Raw genomic sequence first — 23,781 nt, 5'->3', positions numbered from 1 at the left:
CTGATAAAACCTCTCTTCTCAGTTAGTTTGGGGAAACAGCTCAGCAACAAAGCTTTGTTTTCCACAGCCAGCGATGCACACACGTACTGTCACAGACACACTCCTGCTACAGCTCTTTCACATGCTAAACACGCTGAACATCACTTCTACCCCAACTGCATGCAAAACTTTCTAAGTGCTTTCCAGGTGATGACAAAGAGAGAGAGCCAGCCATGAAGCACTGTTGTTTCTGTACTATGAACTCTCAGGCGTGCGACTTCATGTAGGACACTGTTGTCCTTACAGGTTTCATGAGCCACTTTCACATCAAACAAGAAAGACACCATTAAAGGTTTTTTATTTTTGCATTTGTTTTTGTGATGCCTTGTTTCTTTAATGCCCAATCTATGCAATTTAGCATGTTTTCACTGTAAAGCAGGTTTGTTTTTTCCAACATCCGTCCCGTCTTCTGTTTTGTCATATATCCACAGCCTCTGTATTTTTAACTTCCAGTCCCTCATCTTCCCTAAACCATTTCATTTTCTGGTTACTCTTTTCTCTACCCTTTTCTTTTCCGTATGTTTTTGTCTGGAGACTGCATCTCCCTCTCCCCTGCTCCGTGAAAAAGAGCTATTCGTGATTTTGCTCTCTCCCATCACGTTTAGCTTCATTCTCCACCCACAGGGAGGCAGAGTCCCTCCACCGAGCTCCGACAGATCCACGCTGACAGTTCTCTCACCCCGAGGGTTTCCAGTGGGACTTCTGGATGCTCCAAGAGAGGCATCACCTGCACTTGCTGCCTGTGACCATGTCTAGCAGAGATCAACCCTGGCACGTGGGAGCCAGGAAAAGCAACGGGCTGCCTCCCACCATCCCCATCCCCCAGACTTTTGGCAGTATTTGCATCCACAGTCTTCCTCACTTGGGAGGCAACTTGCCCCCCTTTTCCACATGAGAAACAAGAGATCCTTTCCTGCAAATAGACCTTGAGCTCTTCTAGGGTGGATCAACTTTTTTTTTTTTTTTTTTTCCCATGGGATATAGCGTGCCAAACAGAACCATGAAAATAGGTCAGCCAAGGTCACTGGGGCTGGTAGAGCAGTCAAGAACTTTTCAACTTTAACAACTTTCACTAGAAAAGAGTTTTAGGGATTAGAGTTCCATAAAAATATTTCACATTTTTGATAATATGCAACAGAAAGAAAACAGCACAAACCATTCCTCAATCCTAGAAATGCAAGTGCTACAAGTAGCAAAATGGAAAATGTCATGTAGAAGAAGTTCAATTTACACAAATTGTCAAGAAACAGTTAGACTTGAAAGGCCGGCAAGATTTACCCCATTTTGCACACAAGTGCTCTCTGGACTAAGCCCTTAGAGATAAACGTAGAAATTGAAATACCTAGAGATGCTGAAATAAGTTACCCCATCAGATTCCTATCGTTTAATAACGATAAATGATAGGAATAACGTTTAACCATTCATCCATTTACGTCCTATTTTCTTCAGCCCGTTCAATCTTGATTATGTCCTTGTCCATCTGGACAAAGAAATTAGCTACATAGCTGTAAACACATATATACTTCACAAAAAAAAATCTAAAAGGCTGAAAGGCATAAAACTCTTCCATGCAAATCAGAGGACAACTTTCATATTTTATTCACAATATGCTCAGTTCAGTAACACATATATTCTTAAAGGGAACAGGACTGCAAGGAAACAGCAGCTTCAGTGACAGAATGAAAAAGCTATTCTCTGCTTAAAAAAAAAAAAGGCAAAATTTATGTTAAGAAAGCATTTCCACATATTTTCTTTGCAGTGGGTCAGTGGCTGAGAAAAAGTATTATGAGTATCAGCTCAGTTTTGGCTTTTCTGTGCTTTGGTTTAAGCGTAACAGGCATTTTTTTTCATTTTAATTGTTACAACCCTTACAATTGAAAATGTTAACTGGACTCTGCACTCTTAACTCTATAAAGCTGACATCAGAACTCTTGCACACTGTGCAAACAATATTCAGCAAAAGGCAATATTATGCTGATGATCGTAGGCATTATTGCTCTGCTAAAATAAAGGTCATCCAGAATTGTCACCTTCCTAATTTAATCTTTTGGACTGATTAAGAAACACAGGACGGCAATATGAAAGACAGCACAGTACTGCAGCATGAATAAAATCCTGCCCTATTTACTACCCAAGAAAGTAGTTGGATTTTACTAAATAGAGAGCAATACAAGCATGATGAGAGGAAGGACTCATGACAGGTAATTACTTAATTAAATTCACTGTGATTTAAATTCAGTATTAAAAAGTGCATTATTATTCTGGATTCCCCTTGTGACTTCAACTTTGAACCAAAAAGTTAATTGGGAAATTGTTATTTATGGTAACACAAACAACATGACTCCATAATTCCTTAAAAGCTTGTCTTTGGTACCTAAGACTTACAGCTAACCTTAATAGATACAGATATTTCCTAGAAAATACCAGCATAAATAATACAAAAGATAATGCAATAACCGTACCTATGTTAACTTTGGCAGGTGTTTCAGTACCCAGTTCTATGTGCCCCAAATAGAGTCACCTGCATTTGCTCCCTGAGCTACAAATACGATGTAGTTGCAAACAGCTGAAAACAGTATTTGGGTAAGTATTTGGATCAGTTTCCATAAAAATGCGTATAATAGTGCAGCAGCATTTTAGTTCTCCACATCCTCTCTCCTACACAATTACAGAACTATTTTATTTGATACCTGGACTAAAACCATACAGAAATAAACAAAAGTTGTCTGTGGTTGGGCAAATCTGAAAAACATCTCAACAGATTCCTGCTCTTCAGGAATCTCCACACTTGGCAAACAAACACACACCTAAAGCCATACACTCAAGGAAAGGTTGTGCTGGTTGAACAAAATAAGAAGCGCTCAATGAAGTAATGGAAGCATCAAAGAGAGGACCCTTGCTCCTCAAAGGTATCAAAAAAAGGACTTTTTTTTCATACACTAGAGTTTTCCCTCTTTACTGAGTACATGTGGTACTTAACACCTCACACGGTGAAAGAGAGAAAGAAGTAAATGTATTAGCCCTATGTTACAGGCTGAAACCCACATCCCCCATGGATCAAACCCAAGTTACACCAAGTGTTTGCTTACACACCCGCGTATGAAATGGTGCCTGTGCTGCACGTGTTCCTCACTGCAGGGCAGCCTCCGCAGGAGATGAGGTTCATAAGCAGACGAGCACTGAGAAAATTCAGCCTAGAATTCATTTGTAAATAGTTACAGGGCTGTTTTGAAGAATTACAGAGAGACGTTCAGCCTGCTTCCACATCAACATGAAACTACGCTGCCTATGACAGCTATGTTGTTTCATCAAAGCAAATCCTCTTTTCCAAACACGTTCCTTTTGTTCTACAGAACTGTTAATTAAAAGAAGTTACGAAATTCAGGAATGGAACTAAGTGGGAAATAAAACGTCTCCTACTCTTTGATATATTTAATTTTATTTCAGAGGCATCAGTGTCAACCTACCAAGCCCCAGACTGCTGTCACCACCCAGAATTAAATTCTTTAGTAGTTGTCATGGGCAGAAAATTTAATTGAGCAAAATGCCTGAAGACAGTGGGTACATTTTTTGGTTTTAATCGTAAAGCTGGGACTTGCCCCAGCCCCTCTTACCCTGAGGCAGACCCTGGCTTTCTGCTGCTGGAGAGGGCGAAGTGTGGCTGTGTGGCAGACCCCGCAGGCACCGTGCTGCAGCAATGCTGGCTCCACCAGTGCCTGATCCCTCACCTCATCAGTGGGACAGGCAGCGGGGGGCCCAAGGAGCCCCCAGAGGAGCTAATTCTGCAAACACCTCTGTGAACAGTGCAGAAAAGCTTTTCCGGCCACAGGCTCTCAGTGCTCACGCTAGGAGCTCTCGGCTTGTATCTGGCTAGACAGCAGGCTAGAGGAGAAATGAAGATGTAAACCAGGTCACGCACGTATTTAAACTGACATTTTTTTTTGTACTTAAAACCTGCTGTTGTCTTTACAGGAATGCATAAAACCCAGCCAAATATTTTCTTCATGTGTACATAGGACAAACGCCAGAGATTATACATTCAACAAGAAGAAATACACCGAGAATCTAGCTGTGCTGAATTTTTGTCAGATGCTAACACAGAGACTACATGATAAAAAAAAACAGAAAACTTCCCTCTTTTAATGAGTCTTAACAGAAATTATCATGCACTCACACGATAGGCTGGTATGCAGTGATTTTGCCCTAGTTAAATTCAGTAACAGCCTCGTTCATGGATACTGTGGGAAAAACTCTTCAGGGACTAGTGGGGTTTTAGAAATCCTCTGCCTCAAGACAATGAAACTTTCACTGAGGCAACTTGTTTGTGCAATGCTTGAGAAAACATGCATCACCCTTCAAAGCTAAGCAAAAACCAGGGGTATCCCAGGACAGTTTGGGGGAAAAAAAGCAATTGGCAATAGGCATGATGCTTCACTGATGCCAGTAATTAATAACCCTAATGTTGAACTTCCTGAGGTTTCTTTAATGTAAAATAAGGTCATTCTACCATACATGTTTTCTCAACTATGCCAGATCACCTGAGGAATTATTCTTTAGGTCACAACTGAGAAAAAACAGCACAGTAAATGATAAAATACACTCCTATAGCTTGCCACACATACACTGTCTTCCAAAATTACAACGTCATCTTGAATTGTGGCCTTGATGAACACAACTAGAAGGTGTTTTTTTTTTATATATATATATATTTATACATATATATATACACACACGTACACTTTTTCTTTTTTGCACACCCACATCCACACACACACACACAGATAGATAGAACAACAATACTCTTGTGTATACTACTCAAATGCCTGTCTAGAGCAGTTCAGTAATTATGGGAAATTTGAAAAGTTAGTTCTTTCTTAGGTTATCGTAATATGGGTGGTAAGCATGATATAGCACATGCAGTAAATGAAGCAAAACACAAACAAAACAGAAGAGGGATCTGCCACAGTCATTGGCTGAATTTACCTGAAGAGAAGAGACTTTTCTTCTGCCCTTTAAAAATGAAATACACCCAAAAACACTCCAAACCACTGATGGCTTTACAATTAAAGACATCATACCCATAGATCAACATGACCAATGAGGAACTGAAAGCAGAACTTAATACTACTGCACACTCCTGCCAGATTATTCACCAAACTCACACAATTGTGATCATTTCTGAACAAAAATTAATAGGACAAAATCCAATGTACCAGAACTGAGTTATTCTAATCACATAGGATGTACCCTGAAAGCTGTTAAAATGGCCAATTGTACCGTCTGTACTGACACTAGGCAACACAGTGGTGCTAGAGGTGCTAGAAGGGATGGCCGTTCCAGCTGCTAATTTCTGTGGCTCAGCTTTAACAATGAGACTGTTTTTTAAAACCTAGGAAGGAAGGAAAGCAGATAGAAAACATAAACCAAAAAATCAGTCAAGAGTACATTAGGACAGAAGGTAATTAACTAGCTTGCTGATAGACACTCATCAGGTTCGATATTTATGCCAGGATATATTATCCCAATCACCAAGAAACCTAAATAGTACATTGCCACCACATGATCTATATAATTGTATCTTCTGATTGCAGATGGAAACTATTCTAAATTCATCCTTTATACTGTCAGCAGAAATAAGAATACAGCTCGTTATTATACAAGTGTCAGCAATTTACTTGACATGAGCGTGTACACTCACTTGCTTTTCCAGGGCTCTTTGGTTTAAGGTGACAGCTCTCAATTTCTCTGCTGCCTTGCAAACTCTGTTTTTAGAAATTGCACCTCATTAGAGCATTTGGCTATTAAACAATGACCACCCCATGAGGAAGAACTGTCTTTAGATGACAAAGGTATCTGAATACACAAAATAAGAGTGGAACTTCTCATGAAAACCAAGTCTAACAGAGAAAGAATGAAAAAAAGGGAGGTGGTGAAAATAAGATAAGTAGAAGAAAATAAAGCAACTGTATAAAGTCTTATTATCAATAGGATGTTACAGAATAACAAACGTTCGGGACTTAATGATGGAAAAGAGCATGCTCACATTTCTTCGTAGAATAAAGACCTTAAAATAGCATTTCCAATGCAGACATTTTTAACGAAACAAAATAAGGCAAGGTAAATGCACCACAGTACCTGGGGGTGCTGGGATGGCTTGATTAATTCCTCCTCTTTCTGATGATGCAGACTTTTACTGGAACCCTTATTAGTGGAAGGCTACAAATTGTTTAAGAAATTCTTCCTTAAATCCTCTAAGGCAACAAATTACTCCTTATTCTTCCACAATGAGTATTCACATTTTTGATACAAAATAGAAGAGCTCCATTAGAAGAGACTGAAACAAGGCCACCCCAAACATTTAGTATTGCCACCAAGGCACATTCAAGAGCGCAGAAAATTGTAGGCCAAGACCCTGCAGGCAAAGAAGGAAGCTGAACTTCTGGAAGACTTTTCACATTTCTGCAATTTGGTAGCACACAATATTTCAGGTTTTGTCAACCTAGAGCCAATTCTCATTCCAGCTATAAATATCTATAATTTTGAACTGAGTATGATGAATAGTTTTAGGGTATCGAAAGTACTTTCTTTTCTTTTTTCCTGGTTCCCAAATGAGCAATTGCTGATCCCCTATTACTTGTCCCATTTCCAGTGATGAAGTCCTACAAAATGTATCGATAAATTATCCTTTCTCTGTCACTCATATTTTATAACACTTTCAGTTTGTTAAGTTGCCCAGAAGAATTCACTTTACATCAAAGGTAATGGTGACTTTCAAGAAGATCCATTTCAAAGCAAGATGTTACTTTTCATTCACAGATTGATTTCTTAGAAAATTTACATTCTCCTTTCATTCGTGTTCCAAGAGAAACTTAAATCCAAGTTTACTTCTTTCCAGCTATGCTTTTTATCTGGATTCTGAGAATATTTGCTGCCTTAGGAAATGTGTACTTGGCTCCATTTGTTTTCTTTTTGATGTTAACAAAATCAAAATTGGGGGCAATAGATCCCTGCACAGGAACCACAGTCAAAGATTGAGAATTGCTTCTCTGTGTAAGGAAAAAACAAAATTTGTTTATTCCTAGTGAGTTTCAGGGTTCAGCACATATAACGGGACTCTTGAATTCTGCCTGGTGTTTGCACAAAAGAATGTCTTATATAGCAAGAGGTGAAACTCTTTCCTTTCAACTCCAACAACCACATAAGAGAACCCAGTTAAAACATTCCTTGACACAGTCAGACCTTGGCGTTCTTCTGAAGCATAAACATGACCATGTTTAACCTAGTCCTTGAATCAGATGATTGGTGTGTGCTGCATAAACCTCTGGCCTGGTTCAAGGACACTGGCAGAGCACAGCAACGCTGGGTGCCTGCTCTCCTGAACAAACAGCTCCTCTTTCCACCGCTCGCTGTGCAACACAAAAGCAAGGCTCCAACACTAAAGCACTGGAGAATGGTTTACCTTCATTTCCCTCCAGCCAGTATTCTATGTCTTTCTCTCCCCTCAACGTGTACCCATGTCAAAAGAAATTTCCCTTTCTTTTTAGTCAAAGAATGGTTTCTGATTGCCCCCATGCATATGGAAGACTTTAACATCGAAAATGTTTGCGCACGACAAATTACACTTTCTCCCAGTTTAAACATTCAGGGTTTTCTTCCTGCTTCTGAACTACAAAAAAATAAATAGTAATAAAAATCAAATGTATTGTAGTTACTGATGAGAACTGTTTAAACAGCAAGACTAGTTATAAACAGTCAGTGATGACAGACTACCATATGTTAGGCTTCCTGTTATCGTGCCAGAAAACATTATAATCACCTTAATTATGGCAACAGAGTGATTTTTCCCCTCACTGGTGATGTAATGCAGTAAAGTGCAACTTCTTCTGTTCCACAGTATATTACTGTCTATAGCACAGACAAACATATGCACATATTGTCAAGCATTCGTGCAAACAGATCAATTTGCCAAATACTCAACTAACCTAAATGGTCTCAAAAGAAGGAAAGAAAGCAAACTTTACCTTGTGTGTTTTGTTGAAATATTTTGTTCAGGTCCAAAGAGGAAGCTCTGGAATGTGATTTCTGTGGCCTTGGAGGTGGAGTGGGGGGCTCTTCTCCCTTTTTCATGGCATCTTCTATTGATGTGCTAGAATAAGACCTAAGGAGGAAAAGATGTAAAAGCAGAAAATATTTTATTTCAGAAATTCATCTTAAACAACTACAGTGAACAGTATCTAAAAACACACTGACCAGAACTCAAGTTCATGGTGGAAATCCCTCGCCCTACTGACTTAAGTTCCCCTTATAACAAGGCAGATTTATTTGGCAACAGAGGGAACCATGCATCTTGGGAAATGGATGGGTCACACTGACGGCTAATATTTTTTAAGGCTTTTTTATACCACAGTTTCAGGCTCTTTTCGTGTATCTTTAACTGCCACTATGATAATTGCAGCAACTATTTTGAATAAATGCAGGTAAAAAATAATTTTCTTTACAGCTTCTGTTGCTTGCCTTTCACAACTGTGAGAGTAGTGTTTACAGAGGTATAGCTTCAACTTGCCTCTTGCAAGTACATATTTTGCAAACTGTGATATTCTAACTACCAGAGTAAATTTTTTCAGAGCAAACTGTCACCAAATTCCAAAAAATCCAGAAAAATGAGTGAATCCAAAGCAACCCATACTGTTCAAGTACGTATCTCAGTACACCTTTCTAGGCCGCTCCAGGTAAGTCCATATCATGCTAATCCCAGCACAGTGCATTTGCTAAGAACTCTGATTTTGCTGAATAGTGTCCAATATTTTTCAGTGGATGCAGTTACCATTTTTTTCTGCACGACCGAGAGCTTTGTTCAAAATGAGCATTGACAACGTGAGATGTTATACTTACTGTAATACATTATGCATGACAGGCAAGACCAAAAACACATTCGAGGAGAACAGAAATAACTCCCACTAATGGGAAACGGATCTTTTCTTGCCAAGCAGGCTGTTGTTAGAACACAGCTATTTAGCGGGACAGACGTTTGGCAATGCTGATCCTGTATTTCTGATGTAAACTTTAATAAATACAGGAGTGAAAGCTGCAATTGCTTCAAAATTTACATGTGACACAAAAACCTCTGCTGATGCTGAATTTTTCGGTCTTGGTAGAGCTTTGAATTCCATGGCCATATCATTTAAGACCTAATCCAACCCCTCTGAAATAAATGGGAATGTTTTTTGTTGGTTTTGTTTGCCTGTTTTTTACTTTCTTATACTTTTATTTTCCATAATATATGGTATATACTTTACTTGCCTTACAATTGTACAACCAAACAGTTTGAGATTTTTTTTTTAAAGAAAGAATAAGACAGCAGCTACTAGGTAAAAATATGCCTGCTGCAGCAGTGCCAACACATCGCCCTATGACAGTGAATCGCTGCTTACAACAGGCAGACCTGGGCACCTAAGAGTCAGCAGCTAAGAGTCTGCACAGCTCACACTAGAGAGCCAGCCTCCTGAGCTGGGAGCTCTAAGAGACTCGAATCGTAGCCTCTGGTGGTGAGGCACGCATGAAGACAGACAGCCCTGAGGCTGTAGAGCCCTCCAGGCTGTGCCAGGCTGAAGGTCTGGGTGCAAGGATGTGCCTAAGGAACTTTAGCCCCAACTTCTGCATTGACACGGTGAGATACAGTCACATGTGAGACAGTCATGTGTGACACAGTAGTCACATTCAAGTGACTTTTTCAAATGTTTAAACAAAGCTTGCTATTTTATGCATTTTTTTGTTTAAATGCCTTTGTGTGTGTCTTACATAAAATATTTTTATGTATATTTTGCATATTTGCACTTCACGATTCAGTAATCATCAAGAGAATTTAAAACAGCGTGACAACAAAAAAAGCTTTGGCTAGGAGCAGAAAAATGACAGAAGGCACTTCAGCCTTTCTGGATGTGGGTCCTAAGCACCTTCATTCATTATGTGGATTGCTCATCCTCTCTTATTAGCAGCCCTTGACAAGCTTAGGAGAGAGCTCTTGCTATACTCTTATAGCCTAAGAAAAAGAAATTAAGCTCCCCTGACCAGCTCAAAAAAAAAAAAAAAAGCTTTAAGGTGAATGAATGATAGGGCTGTACAACAGAAGAGACAAAAACAATAAATAATATATACTTTATACATAATATAATACTTTTATACACAGTATTTCTTTGCACAGGTCTCCCTCTTCTTTAAAATACCCAAATTCAGCAGGTGCCATTTCCCTCACACAGCAATGTGAGTCCATAAGCCTCCTCCACCACAACCAACCAGCCCCAGTCACGCACACACACCCCAACAAAAGGATGCACTCACCCACACCTGAGAGCTGAGCTGCTGCTGCAGCAGCGGGAGCGTGAGGCATCTCCCTCCATATGCAGCCACTGCCCCGATTTCCACAGCAACACCACCCCGAGGAGGCAGTTGGGATGGGCAGGTGGGCAAAAATGCCAGTGCCTTGTGACCCAAGACCACAGGGTGCTAGGCAGTGCTCCTGGGGCGTCCAGAGCTTTACCAGATCCCTCCTGGTAAATCTCCTGGTAAATCTCTCAGGTCTGAGCAGTACTTCAAGCACGGCACCAGTAAAACATCATAATATTGGTTATCGCATCTAACATCAGAGGAACGTACGTCTTATCCCGAAACTGAAATGAAAGTGGTACCTGGATCTGGGTCTGGCTTTAAGTGCATTAGGTTCCTGAGGAGCTGAAAGAGAAAAGAAAATATCACCTGCTAAAACAAATCATGCCAAATAAGAGCAGTGGGATCGGTGTTTATTAAAACTGGGAGTGTGGCAAATCTGGATGTGAGAGCTTGCTCATCCCACATGAGCAATGAGGATTTGTTTTCACTTCTCCTTCCCCTTTCTTTCTGTAGTGTGTAAATGCCCTAAGAATTCAAAAGCTCAAACACAGTCAAAACCTCACCTTCTACTTTGGTTAACACAAAGCAGGGAGAGCAATAAGTCTGATGCTGTCGTGACAAAGAAGTGCTGGCAAGCAACACAGAAATAGCATGAGCTGTCCATAGAAAACACCTTTCTCCTGGTCCAGACATCTATTTGTTGTCCTGCATCCTGAAGCACAAAGGTTTATACTAATTAGTTGAAGAATTTAGGGAGGACGTAAAAGTCCATGTTTGTGCCACCCATAAAAATTTTTAACACATCAGGTTGAGGTTACTTTGACATTGGGGAGGAATGGTATTTTAAGGTAGAAAGTTTTACAGGCTAAGTGTTGATAAAAAAAAAAAAAATTATCAATGTAAATATCTATTTTACTTGGGTTAATCCTGAATATCCTGCCACCCCCACCAGGTTTTACGTGATAGAAAAACAACAGCACTGAATCATCTTCTGTGGGTTATTCCTCGAAGCTGTTCCTTGGTTTACACTGTTCACAGAACCACAGACCACCCTGAGTTGGAGGGGACCCACAAGGATCATCGAGTCCAACTTCTGGGTCCCCAAAGGACCACCAAAAAAATCAGACCCTGTGTCTGACAGCAGTGTCCAAATGCCTCTTGAACTCCAGCAGGCTCAGTGCTGTGTCCACGTCCCTGGGCAGCCTGTCCCAATGCCCGACCACCCTCTGGGTGCAGACCCTTTCCCTAACCCCCAGCCTGACCCTCCCCTGTCCCAGCTCCATGCCGTTCCCTCGGGTCCTGTCGCTGTCCCCAGAGAACTGTTACTCTCCTTGCTGACGTCAAATAATATTGACAAAATATATCTCTGTGATTGCTTCCAAATTCAGCCCACTGAGATACCCTCGAGGTACTGCAGCAGCGTAAGTGATCCCAATGCACAAAGTTGCTGTACAGCACTCCCTGAGAATACAGCAGACTCCCCCAAACAGAGCAGGAGCTACCTGTGGTAGCAGCTGGCAAACACTGACCTTTCAATGGCTGGCACTGCGTCACTGCACAGACCCTACACAAGAGGCTTGAGGCATTCAGAATGCAAGAAATAGCATATGACACGTGCAGAGCCACACACTATTTCTTCATAAAGGAAATACGCTTTCAGGGTCATGCAGTGCCACACTGATACAAAAAAAAAAAAAAAAAAACCAACACATTCATAAATCAAGTTCTAGTAGATTATTGTCACCAGCAAACTGGCCCACAGTCATTCCAGCCTTCTGTGCAACAAACTCTTACTAAAGAAGAGACAGGGAAATACTTTTAAAATATGCAGTGGTGATAATCCCCCTCTCTGCGTCAGACTCCCAGAGAGCACAACTTTAGAAACTGCTTCCCTACAGCCAAGCCATATGACCCAATTTTTCCGATGTTGAATTGCTGATTATTAAATTACATGCACAATTATTAAATAAATGTCATTCAGAAACAGGAAGTATAAATTCTCTCCAAGCTAAGCCATGCTTAAGAACCATCAAGTTTTTCTTCTTTTAGGGAGAGAGTAATTCTGTTCATACTTCTTTTAGAAAACCTTTCTTCTAAAAAGCTACAGGTAAAATTGAACTCTTTGAACTGAATGAGAACTCTCTGAGGACATCTTGTTGAGGTAAACAGGAAAACACGAAAGGAAGAGAGAGACCTGATATGACTACTAATAAAAAATTATGGCAATATAATATTACTGCCAAGGATTTTCTTATAAGCTTTTGAAAATCAGGAAATTTGAGGCTACAGTTACACAATACCCAGACCTAGCCTTAGTGTGAACCTTTCATAAAATGAAATATAATGCTATTATAAAACAGGTAGTTCGTTATTAGGGCATGCACACAAGAATTGTGGCAGCATTTCTGTACAGCCTGCAGACATTTTGGTGCACTCCGTGCACGGCTCATGTGTGAGCTGCAGGTTTACGCATACGCACAACATAAGCATTCAAGATGATACAAAAATATTTAGCCAGTTCACAAGTTTTCCCTATTTCTATGGCTATGAATAGAGACGCTTACATTACATGAGACTAATAAAAAATAAAGCTGTTGAGTAAATTGAGTACAGTTAGTATTTAGAAGTTTGTATTATTCCTGGCAAAGTCTGATGAATTGAACAGCCCCATCTGGACCAATTAAAATCATATATGATGATGAACTTATTTATTCTCACACACCAGAGGAGAGTGTGAAGGTTGCCAGTTTAGGCGTTTAACTGCTCCCAGCCCCTCTCCCAGTACATGTTCACTGTAACATTCCCAAGGATGCTGACTCCGTGACTTCTGGCTGGAGCCTAGTGGACTATACATATCTGGTGCCTCCCTGCTTTACAGGATGGAAACTTGAGTGGAAAATTGTGCTTTAAAAGGTGCAAGTATGCTACACTGATAAGGAAAAGAAAAGAAAAAAAAAAAGAATTCCCCAGTTTAAATCACACGTAGTGACTTACTTTTTATCTCTTATTAGTGGCCTGTGCAGAAATACAAAATTTAAATGTTCACAAATTTGGCTCTTAATTCCTTAAAAGTCTAAGGCCAACAATGATCTTACACTTAGGAGCCTAAATAAAATAGATTTGCAGAGATGTTGAGCATGTGAAGGTTTTACTGACTTCAAATTTCTAGTCTGATGGCAAAGAAAACTTTTCCTTAATGAACCGCAGCAGTATCATCTTTCCTGAATTTACATAAATAGCCTAAACGAAGGATGTAAATTTTCTCTTGCTTCATCCCAACTGAATCTGCATCCTGAAGTGTAATAATTATGATGACATTTCAGAATGATGACTGATTCTGAAATAAGCACTCAGTTGTGCTTTATCTAGCACACTGGATAGATAAATATTTTGACTTCTAACATCAGTCTTACTGTGCAACCTCAGAATGTGCTTGATCAGATCCTTCATGTGCAGGACCACACAGGTGAAACTCCCAAAGCAACAGGAGTCAGGGCAATGGGGTGGAAATCTGCCACTGCTTCCCTTGGTATGCAAACACAGCAGCATTGATGAAAGAATACAGTTGGCACCCAGAACAGCTCCCTTACAAGGAAATAAAGGACACAGGGCAAAAAAAAACAATAGTGGCAAAGGTGATGTGCAGGTGACAATTTTTTTTTTTTTTCCCTAAGCATACCAAAGATGGAAATGCTGAAGTGAAAATAAAACTGCTTGGGGTGCTCCTGGGCAAAAGGTGGTGGGCAGAGATGCGGGAGAACAGAACTGAAAGTGTCACTGGCCCCCCTTTCCCCTTTAGAGGGGGTGCTCTGTGTGTGGCTTGCTGGCTGTAGGAGAAGCAGCAATTGTTCAAGAATAGGAGCTGAAGATAGGACATCTGGTAGCTGCCAAGTGTTTGGGAAGAAGCCAGGAAAAAAAAAAAAAAAAAGGTTGGGAAATGAGGCATGCAGCTGTTGAGCAGCCATGAATAAATCGAGCTATAAGGCAAAACTGCTGTGACAGACATTTGGGGTCAGTTTTCTTAATCAAGGATATCTTCACGAGTAAAAACATTTATGCAAAAGGAAAGGAAAGCAGGTCCAAAGTTTAGCTTCCCTGGGACCTTGCCAACGCTCTTACCACTTTAGGGAAGAGGTTAACAGAGAGGAGGAACAAGGAGACCTGATGAACTGAACTGAATGCATGGAGAGTTTCTGGAACAGCTAAGTAATTTTCACATACGACATTCCAGAAATACATTTTTCCAGTATGACAAGAACACGGATGGTATGTTGGAGTTGAAGAAAGAAAAAACATTGATGGTTTCACAAGAGAAACACCCTTGAATCAAAAGGATGTGTCAATGCTTTATGTGCCACAAGATCTGTTTCCAAAACTCCTATAGGAAAACACAAAAGCTCATTTCTTTTCAAAAGTAACAAGCCACTTCAGAACAGTCACCAAAACATTACATTCTTGTTTAATACTGGAGAAGACCTTTTTATCAAGAATATGCTATTGCATTTCATTTGTAGTATAGAAAAGCAAAAACCACAGTCCTTTCAAAATGCTACGTCATAAATATTTCCCACATGTGAAGAACACTCATACAGTAAGAACAAGAGAAAGAAAGCAAGAGAACCTTTTGGCATCCTGAAGTACTAAGATTACTTGTGCAAATTGTAGTCATTATGAGGTAAAAGCTAATTTCAGTAGTATAATATTACAAGAGAAAAAGGATCTCAAAAAATTATATCAAAATACATTAATTTAGGTTCACTGTGATACAGAAACATTTGATTGAAATTCTAATGGCAGTAACAAGTGAATGGTTTTCTTCTTACCTGTTTTCACAGTCAAGTGCTGAAAATCCTTTGGTATTGTCTTGACAGCGGTGCTTACTTTAAGAGCTTATTAAAACAAACAAAACGAAAATTTCTTTAAATATGTGCAGGTAGTATCTGTAGACATAGCTCTGAGAAAGCAACATCTAAAACAGTATCAGTTGGAATGTCTAATCAAGCCAAACGTACATGAAAAGATACCAATGGTAGCAAAATACCTTCAAAACACCAAACACCCAAAAGCAGCAACTACTCTTAGTAGCACAAAAGTCAAGAACAGAAAGGCCTATGCCCAAATAGCCAAATAATCCCTAATTTTGAGAACTTGGGGTTTGAATGCACAAAAGGAGAGACCTGTGTTTCAGCAATGCAGCAGTCCTGCACAGACGGCAGCCAGCATCACCTGGCAGAGCTGGAATGCATCTCTCTGAACCTACAAACCTCGAAACCCAGGGCACAACAGAGACAACAGCTTTTGGTAGTTGAAGCCTCGCCACCTTGCTCCAGGGGATGTCAAATGGCACTGATAGAGCCAAGGCTAAAATTTAGGAGATCACAATGCTTCGCACTTACTCCCCTTCCATCCATGTCTACGCATGCTTTATTAATTACTTTCTTAAGACGTCCTTGTAGCATATTTTAATGCAGTGTAATATACACTGTATTATAAATGACCACTCGGAATGAAATCTCTCATCTCCATCTGCCTTCATCAAATAAAACATACGTGGGAAAAGTCTGGTTCTTGGATCCTGTTCTGTTTGCAGTATCTCCCCCACTTAACAGTATTAGTTCACAGAGTCGAGCTAATTTACTTGTATCGTTTTGAAAATGCAGGGAAATTTGCTTCTACAGTCCTGAACTACAGATTCTTGATGTCTGGGAACTTCTTCCCAGCCAGGACAGCAATCTGCTCTTCATTTGCCAGAACAGCAATAAGTAGTAGAATGAGAGCATTTGTTCTTTGGCTGAAAAGGCAGGAATCTCTGTCACAAATACAGCAGATCCTCAGCCGTGAAGGACTGCATGCACCAAAGCAGCTTCCCATCTGATTTAACGTGTCACCTATCCAGAACAAAGCACAAGTTCTTCGCCTAAACAGGGAAGAAAACAAATTCCTCAGGTAAAAAGTGAATCTTCCCTCAGCATTTGAAAGCAATAACCTTCATGGTTCAAGTCCTGCTCTCATGCTTCATGATTTACAACAAAACACACCTTATCAACAAAACACAATTTTTGTGGAATATGCTGACTTACCCAAACGTCTTACAAACTCTGACAACCTTTCTTTGACCCAGAGATACTGGGAATCTGCCAAACCTGGTCACACCTGTAACTGGAAGGAATGTGGACTACCTGGTCTCACAGCTCCTTATCGTGGGGACAAATGGAAGGTCAAGATCTACCCTAACCCCCTTTTTTAATTATTATTATCATCTTATGAATGTATAATTCAGTTCTGAGAATCAGACAAGAAAATATCCACAACTGTTTTAGTCCCACGGCTCAGGGAGAGGGACAACAAGTGAGAACCTGAAAGGTCAATGAAAAGAGAATATAAAAGGCAATGACCATGCTATGATCCAGTGCTAATTCTGGAAGCCCTAGTAGCTGCTGAGTGCAAAAACGAAAAGATCACTTCAATTTCACGTGGCTTGCTGTTCCCATTATTCAAGTGGAATAAATGAATCAAGTATTTTCAGTCCTGTTTGTCTAAAATCTTTGTTTTGCAAGAAAATACAGGGTTGGTGGTGGTTCCTTTTTTTTTTTTTAATGGAATAAAAACTAATTCTGAAATGTTGTTATTTGATGAAAAAGGGGAAATCCAAAATTTGGCACAATCTAGCTTTTATTCTTACAAAACTCCTGATAATGACAATTAAAACTCTGTTGAAATATAAAATAAAAATATTATTTGCTTTTGGACTAAGCCTATTTTAGAAGGTGTACTTCATATCATCCACATGTGATAAAACTGATTTTGAAGCAAACCCATCCATATATTTTTCTTCAGCTGAGCTGCTGTCAATAGTTGTCTGTTTAAACCTACAGCAATATACAGCTAGCTTAGAAATTAAACATACCATTTCTTCTATCAGCTGAAATATTGAATTACTAATTATCACCCAAAATTTAAGCTAAAAAGAAAAAAAAAAGGAAAAAAAAACATTTTATTTGAATACCTTGTTTGTCATCTTTCTTTGTATCTTGTAACAGGGCAGAGTTATCAGGCACCTCTTCAGCTGCTGTCTTCTAAAGACAGAAGATTGGTTATTACAGTGATTGACATAGCAGACCCATGCATTTCCATAGTCCAATAGCTAAGAACACAGACCAACACAAATAAAGATGATATTCTCTCTTGTACCAAGACTTGCTTTATATGATAAAGAAGCACAGAAGAGCTTTAAAAAGACAGCTATACCTCTCTGCTTTTAAAGGTACACCAGTTTCACTCCTGAAATTAGTTAAAGAAGTAATTCAACAATGAATCACAAAGAACTAAGGACTACATGCAAAGAGAGACTTCCCAAAACAGAGCAACGACATTCAGTGTTTTCTTTTTTTCTCTGGGTCTAACACCTGTACTAGGGTTGAAGAAACCTTTCCAGCCTCTTCACGCAAGTTAGTGTCCATGAGAAAACTCTGTTAAGCGAAACCTCAAGCTGTACTGCACTGTCAGTAGTTCTGCATCTAAAGTCTGCAGGCTGAGGTAGCTGACTTGGACTACTCTCTTCTTTCTGCATGCATTCACAGAAATGGGGAAAAAAATTTCATCAGCATGTCAGCATTCATTACTAGTCCCATTCAGGTCTCTGATGGGAAAATGGGGAACTTCACACCAGCCTTATTCCTAACTGTTCTTTATTACAGCAGCAACTTACACTATAAGCATTTGTGGTTCTTGTAACCTCTGCTGCATAGCGTACCAAGACAGAAAGAAGAACAAATTCTACTACCATTATCTATAAGAACAATTCTGTGGCCAAAACAACAATAAATCAAACAGCAGAAACCTCAAGTTTCTCTAAATGTTAAGCAATGCTGTTAGTTGTTTTTTTTTGTTTTGTTTTGTTTTTAAGACCCACTGGAAAAAAAGAATTCAGAAACATAGAACTTGCAGACATTTTCAAAAAACCTCAGGTCAGGGCCAAGTCCAGAGTAAAGGACAATGAAATTTGTTTTATAAAGTTGCCCGTGGGATTCCCTAATGCTTTTGAGGAAGGAACATATCCAAACCATAGCTTTTGGATCATGAAAATGTTTGAGCAAAACACTTAACATCCCTAGTTAGCCATGACACTACATATTACAATCAAGGCTACAAGGAAGGAAAACAAAAAGGTCACCAATTGGCTTAGCTACAGAGCTTGCCACATCTGAAAGAACCAAGGATTCTGGACCAGGTGGCCCTTTACAGACTACTTCAAGCTGATCAAACAAAAAAAAGAAAAAATTTTGGGAGGAAGAGGCACAGAAGCAATCCAGATTTGCATGTCTCAGAATTGCCGGATCCTATTATGATTCACACTCATCTTTTGACGTTAAGGATTTATGTTTCAAGCGCACAATAAATAGCAACTCTTGGTGCTGCTATAGCATGGGAGTGGATGAGACGTGACGCTATTTTCTGTCTTGGTTTCATCAGTTGTTAAGAAAAGAGTGTCAAGACTAAAGACCTAATTCACTGCATGCCTGAATCGATGGAATGACTCACAAATTTAAATGAACTGTGAGTATGACATTACTGAGAGAGTTTAGAGCAACCCCAGACAGTCATTCTATGCATATAGTGAGGAATCGTGTGTCTTATCTTTAAGCGTTTGGCAGTGAGAAGGCTTGTGGAAAGGAGCCAAAAAAAAAAAGAGACCAGAATCAGAGTGGGAGACAAAAACTTGAGAAAAAAAACGAAAAGACAAAACTCTAGTTAACAAAAAGCAGTCACTCTTGTCATTCTTGAGCATACCATTACCAGAATTTGTGTGCTTTTTAAGTTTAACAAAGCCTACTATTTGGTGACTCGTCTCCTGCCATTAATTTCTTTATAGACATTCAGGAATTGTCTCCACTGTACTGTAGTACTGTAGTTCAGCAGTCACAGTAAAAATGGTCCTCTGAAATTAAATTAAACAGTCTGAATTGATGAGACATGGAAAGACACAAAGGCACAGAGATAATGCATAACCGATTGCATCGATAATACAGTATTTCTAATGGAGTGATCAGGTATCTAAACTGCATTTCCTCAAATAGCCAAGCTACAAATTAAATTGCAACAGTGAATTACTGCGCTTCCCACAGAGTGAGATGAATGGGAGGTGAATCGCTGACCTTCCAAGTGAAACTCTTTCAGGGCATTTATTCTGATTATAGAAACACCAGCTGAACAACAGCAACAGAAATTAAATCAAAATCATTCTCAACTCAGGTTTCAGATGAGATTTTGTGCTCCACTAATTTTGGATAACAAAGGACCAAAATAGCAAGGCCCTGCAACAAACTGAGAGCTTTGCTCAACACCTCTAGGTCCCAGACAGTAAAGAAACAGAGCAGAGACAGGCAAATAATCATGATTTACTCAGGTAACACTATCTATTCTCAGCCAACAGGCAATCACGTTACAGTTTCTTCTTTATTTTCAAGCTACCCATAAAAAAATTGATTTTGCAGAACAGAAATGGAGTAGCAGAACACCCAGCTGTTCCCCCCAAGAACATTATCTGACTGTAAATGCAGCACAGTAATCTGCAAGTTATTGGCATTTACGGACAGAACACCTTCAGAAGGAGACAGCAGAGATATGGCACAGGAGGTTTGAAAGCCTTAAATTTTGGAAATCAAATGAAAAAATAAATGCAAAATGGAGGATTTGTTACTCTTTTTTTTTGTTATTTTATTTTTTAATATTTTGTGCTGTATAAACTCTGAAGCTTTTAATTCTTACTATGATGTGCCTGCTATTATAACCTCCACTGCAGCAGAAAAATCTAAAAAGCAAAAAAAAAAAAAAGACAATTTAACTGCTTAGATGATCTCCTTTTAGATTTATCCTTACTTTGCGCTTATATTCAAGGACAAACAGAGCCTAAAAAACGGACATTTAATAAGATTATGGAATTGTACTGGTTAGGTTACTGAAGTGACATAACTAAGAAACAGAAGATGACTCTGAAAGCAGGACTTCTGAACTTTCTGAAATACACACGTGAATGCTGTAATCTCACAGTCCCAAGGGTTGCGCTACTGAAGAACAAACTTCCTCACAACTCTGCACTAACAAAAGATTACTTTGCGTACCTGGGTGATCATTTATGAAGCCAGCATCCTAACTGGAATGAGGATGCCCTAGGCCACAGAATACCAGGATAACAGCACTGCTTACAAAACCCAATACAACTGCTGTGCTTTGGTCGAGCTGCTGGATAAAAGCAATACCCAGCAAGTGCACTGGGGAGACCCAGGCGTATTTTAAGTTTCAGAAGACAGAGTGGATGTTAAAAGCACTGACTGCAATATTACCAAGCATACATAACAGTCAGATGTGTTAGAAGTACAGTTCAGGAGAGCCTGCCTGGAGGTGCTATCAGCCAAGTTGAATTTGTTGACAGAGGATCTGGGTTCTGACCCAGTGACACCCCAGAACCAGACACGGGGATGAAATAACTGGAGAAATGCCTTGCTGAGCTGGCATGACATGCCACAACTTTTTAACTTGGCAGCAGCATCAGAAGGACCTTCTATTTAATCACAACAGCAATCCACAGCAATTTTCAGAGCCTTAACAATTCTGAGCTGAAAGCCTGTTCTTGCAGTCAGCCTGCCACTTGATTCACTGCCTTAAATGCTAAACCCTTAAATCCCTTGGCGCGTATATTCACAGCTGCAATATCCAAGCACAACTCAGTGGCCATGGTTAGCCCAACATATAGAATCTTTAAAGCCTCATTTTTTTTTAACCCCAAGGATAAACTCTTCTTGTTAACTTAGTTTTGCTTGCAGTAGTCTTTTATTACAAGGCTGACATCCATTGTGATGTTGTTTACAATGGATCCCTAAGAATCCTTCCCCCTTCCTACCCCTCAGAACACTCTTTCCAGTTCCTTACAGTTACTATCTAGACCCTTAGATGCTTGTTCCTTAGACTATTGGAAGGCTGGACATTAAAACTGGAACTGAACCACCTAGACCTGAGCTATGCATGTCCACATTGCATAAAACTGGGGAGAGTTTCGGTCCCCATAGAAGCAAGGTGGAAAGAAACAGGATAAGCCAAGACAGTTTTCATCTGCATGCACGTGCATTCATCTGCTTTACAGAGCATCTGCATGCTCTGTAAATGGAGCTCTGGAAATCGAAGAAAGACTCAAAAGCTAGGTGGTCAGGAAACCCAGGACAAGGTCTGCACCTGAAATGTAATATTTCTTACCCACTCAGACTCATGAGAAATCTCCCCTAAGCACTGCCCTTGTGCCAGAACAGTCCCCCTCCATCATGGGCTCTGCTCCACACTGCTGGATCCCTGCACAGGAGGGCCAAATGCTGCCCAGCAGGACACCAATGGTGAAGCTTTATTTTCCCACACAGACTCCAGCATCAAGACAGGCTGGAGTCCATAGATGCCTACTGCAAGCTGGATTCTGTGGGTATCTCTTTCGAAAAAAATCTGCCTCCCCTTTCCATACACACAGGGAATGGCTGAGAGGAGTGTAAGATGGCTTAACGCTAAACTTGGACACTCTGTAAGTCCTCTTGAAGACTCACAGCTCTTGTTATGCATACCACAGCAACCGTGAGGCTGTCCTATTGCTCTGTGCTCTGCAGGTAGCTGCCCTGCTCACACCTCCTCACCTCTGTCCGGCTGAAGTCCCGAGTCTGTTGGCTGCCCGGCAATGACTCAGAGTAAGAATCAAACAGTGCGCAGTCACGTAGAGGCTTCAAAGAAGCTAGAGGAGAAAGGAAAACCCAAAACAAAAAAAAAAGGAAAAAAAATCAACCAGAGCCACAACAAGTATTTGGTTAATACCCTCTTAAAAACCTGTTTTGACATCATTTTGCCCTTCATTTCTACACATCAGAACTGATACACTAATGACAGATGACAAAAGAATGAAGAAAATCTTTCCATCCTGAATCTTGAAAAACACGATGTCCTGAAAGTGTTAATAAGTATGATTTCTGTAGCAGAAGGTATCAACTAGTTGGCCTTATCGTTTATATCCTGCTGTCTTAGTAAGGTTAAAGGTACATGTATTTACTAAATGTTCAACTCTAATATTTGGTATTTTAAATAATGAAAAGTATAGTAGAATCTACATTACACACTAAAATTGAAGGCCAGTAAAAAACAAGCACACACTACTATGTACAAATGTACTAATGACAGTCATTGCTGCAGTACATATCATCTTCAGTATTTCTTAACTAAACAGCACTGAGAGCAGGAAAAAAAATTATCCCAGCAACTTTTCATGGTGATATTCATAAGAACCACACTTCTAAGCTGTAGGCTCAACTCCTTCCGCTGGTACCACCACAAGACTAATTCTCATATGAATCTGTTTAAAAAGCTGGAAAACCTTTTTTTCTGTAAGATCAATGTATTGAAAGACAGAATAACCAGTTCTCAGGTCAAATTCCTAGTCTCTGGGTAGCATCTAGTTCAGCTGAACAAATTAAGCTCTTGCAAATCTGTCTTAATTTAAAATACAGTGGGTTACATACAGGGCAAATAGTTTTATGGATTTTCTTTAATTTGTTTTAATAAAAACTTTCAGAAAAGAAGGTGGTGGGTCAAATTGTCAGTGGAGCTGTGCCAGGACAGAATTTGGCCTTGCACTTGTAGTTTATAGAACAAGCCGTAAAACTAGCAAGATTAATTTGTTCTAAAAGTCTTATGCTCCAAGCCACTTTATTTGAAGCTTTAACAGTCTTATCAGATGTGAACATTTTGCTCCAATCAAACCAGGAATGAAACAGCCTGTTTTATTCTGAACTTAATGCAACCTAATTAAAAACAGTTTCCAGAAATCTTTATCATATTCCTAACCAGCCAAGTAAAATCTAAGTTTCAGAGAAATAAATACTACGAAAACACGTCAGTATATAATGATTTGCTTATTTATCAATGCTTTTATTTCAGAAGTTGATACAAACAGGTCTATATTCTTTCTTGTGATTTACTGTGCTTCAATGTGTTGAGATGTTGCACTTCTTATTATACAAGTCTTCAGATTTCTGAATAGGCAGCAAAATACCGTAAGACATTTTCTGACCCTCAAACTAACAGCATTAGCTTATTACCCATGGTATTTAGAGTGCCTGGAACAAATAGTCCTTCCACTCTTTCACATAAATCGGTCTGAAATGCTTGGTTGTGTCCAACACAATAATCACAATAATCATCTACGGAAGTGATAACGGCTCAATGCTAAAAGGCACAAATTCTGGAAAAGGAAAGGAAAGGCTGAGAGACCTGGGTCTGTTCAGCCTTGAGAAGATTGAGAGGGGATCTTATCGATGTTTACAAATACCT

General features: G+C 39.6%; 1 protein-coding gene across 5 annotated transcripts in view; it reads right to left on the bottom strand.

Annotated features, from left to right (window-relative positions):
* REPS2 (RALBP1 associated Eps domain containing 2) overlaps window positions 1-23,781 on the bottom strand; it is a 117,210-nt gene that overhangs the window by 48,774 nt on the left and 44,655 nt on the right. For 4 of the 5 annotated variants that reach the window (XR_011097073.1, XR_011097072.1, XM_068683729.1 and 1 more), the window contains exons 9-13: window positions 22,098-22,192; window positions 17,432-17,501; window positions 15,249-15,314; window positions 10,725-10,767; window positions 8,061-8,197 (exon numbers count right to left, since the gene is read on the bottom strand). Coding sequence is in view for 3 of the 5 variants with exons in the window: in XM_068683729.1 (XP_068539830.1) it covers window positions 8,061-8,197; window positions 10,725-10,767; window positions 15,249-15,314; window positions 17,432-17,501; window positions 22,098-22,192 (411 nt within the window). In the remaining 2 variants the exon portion in view is untranslated. The remainder of the gene's footprint in view (window positions 1-8,060; window positions 8,198-10,724; window positions 10,768-15,248; window positions 15,315-17,431; window positions 17,502-22,097; window positions 22,193-23,781) is intronic. The other variant, XM_068683744.1, reaches the window with a different exon arrangement.

Source organism: Anas acuta, chromosome 1 (genome assembly GCF_963932015.1).
Source record: "Anas acuta chromosome 1, bAnaAcu1.1, whole genome shotgun sequence".
NCBI classification, from domain to species: Eukaryota; Metazoa; Chordata; class Aves; order Anseriformes; family Anatidae; genus Anas; species Anas acuta.
This window is presented reverse-complemented; position numbering and strand designations above follow the sequence as displayed.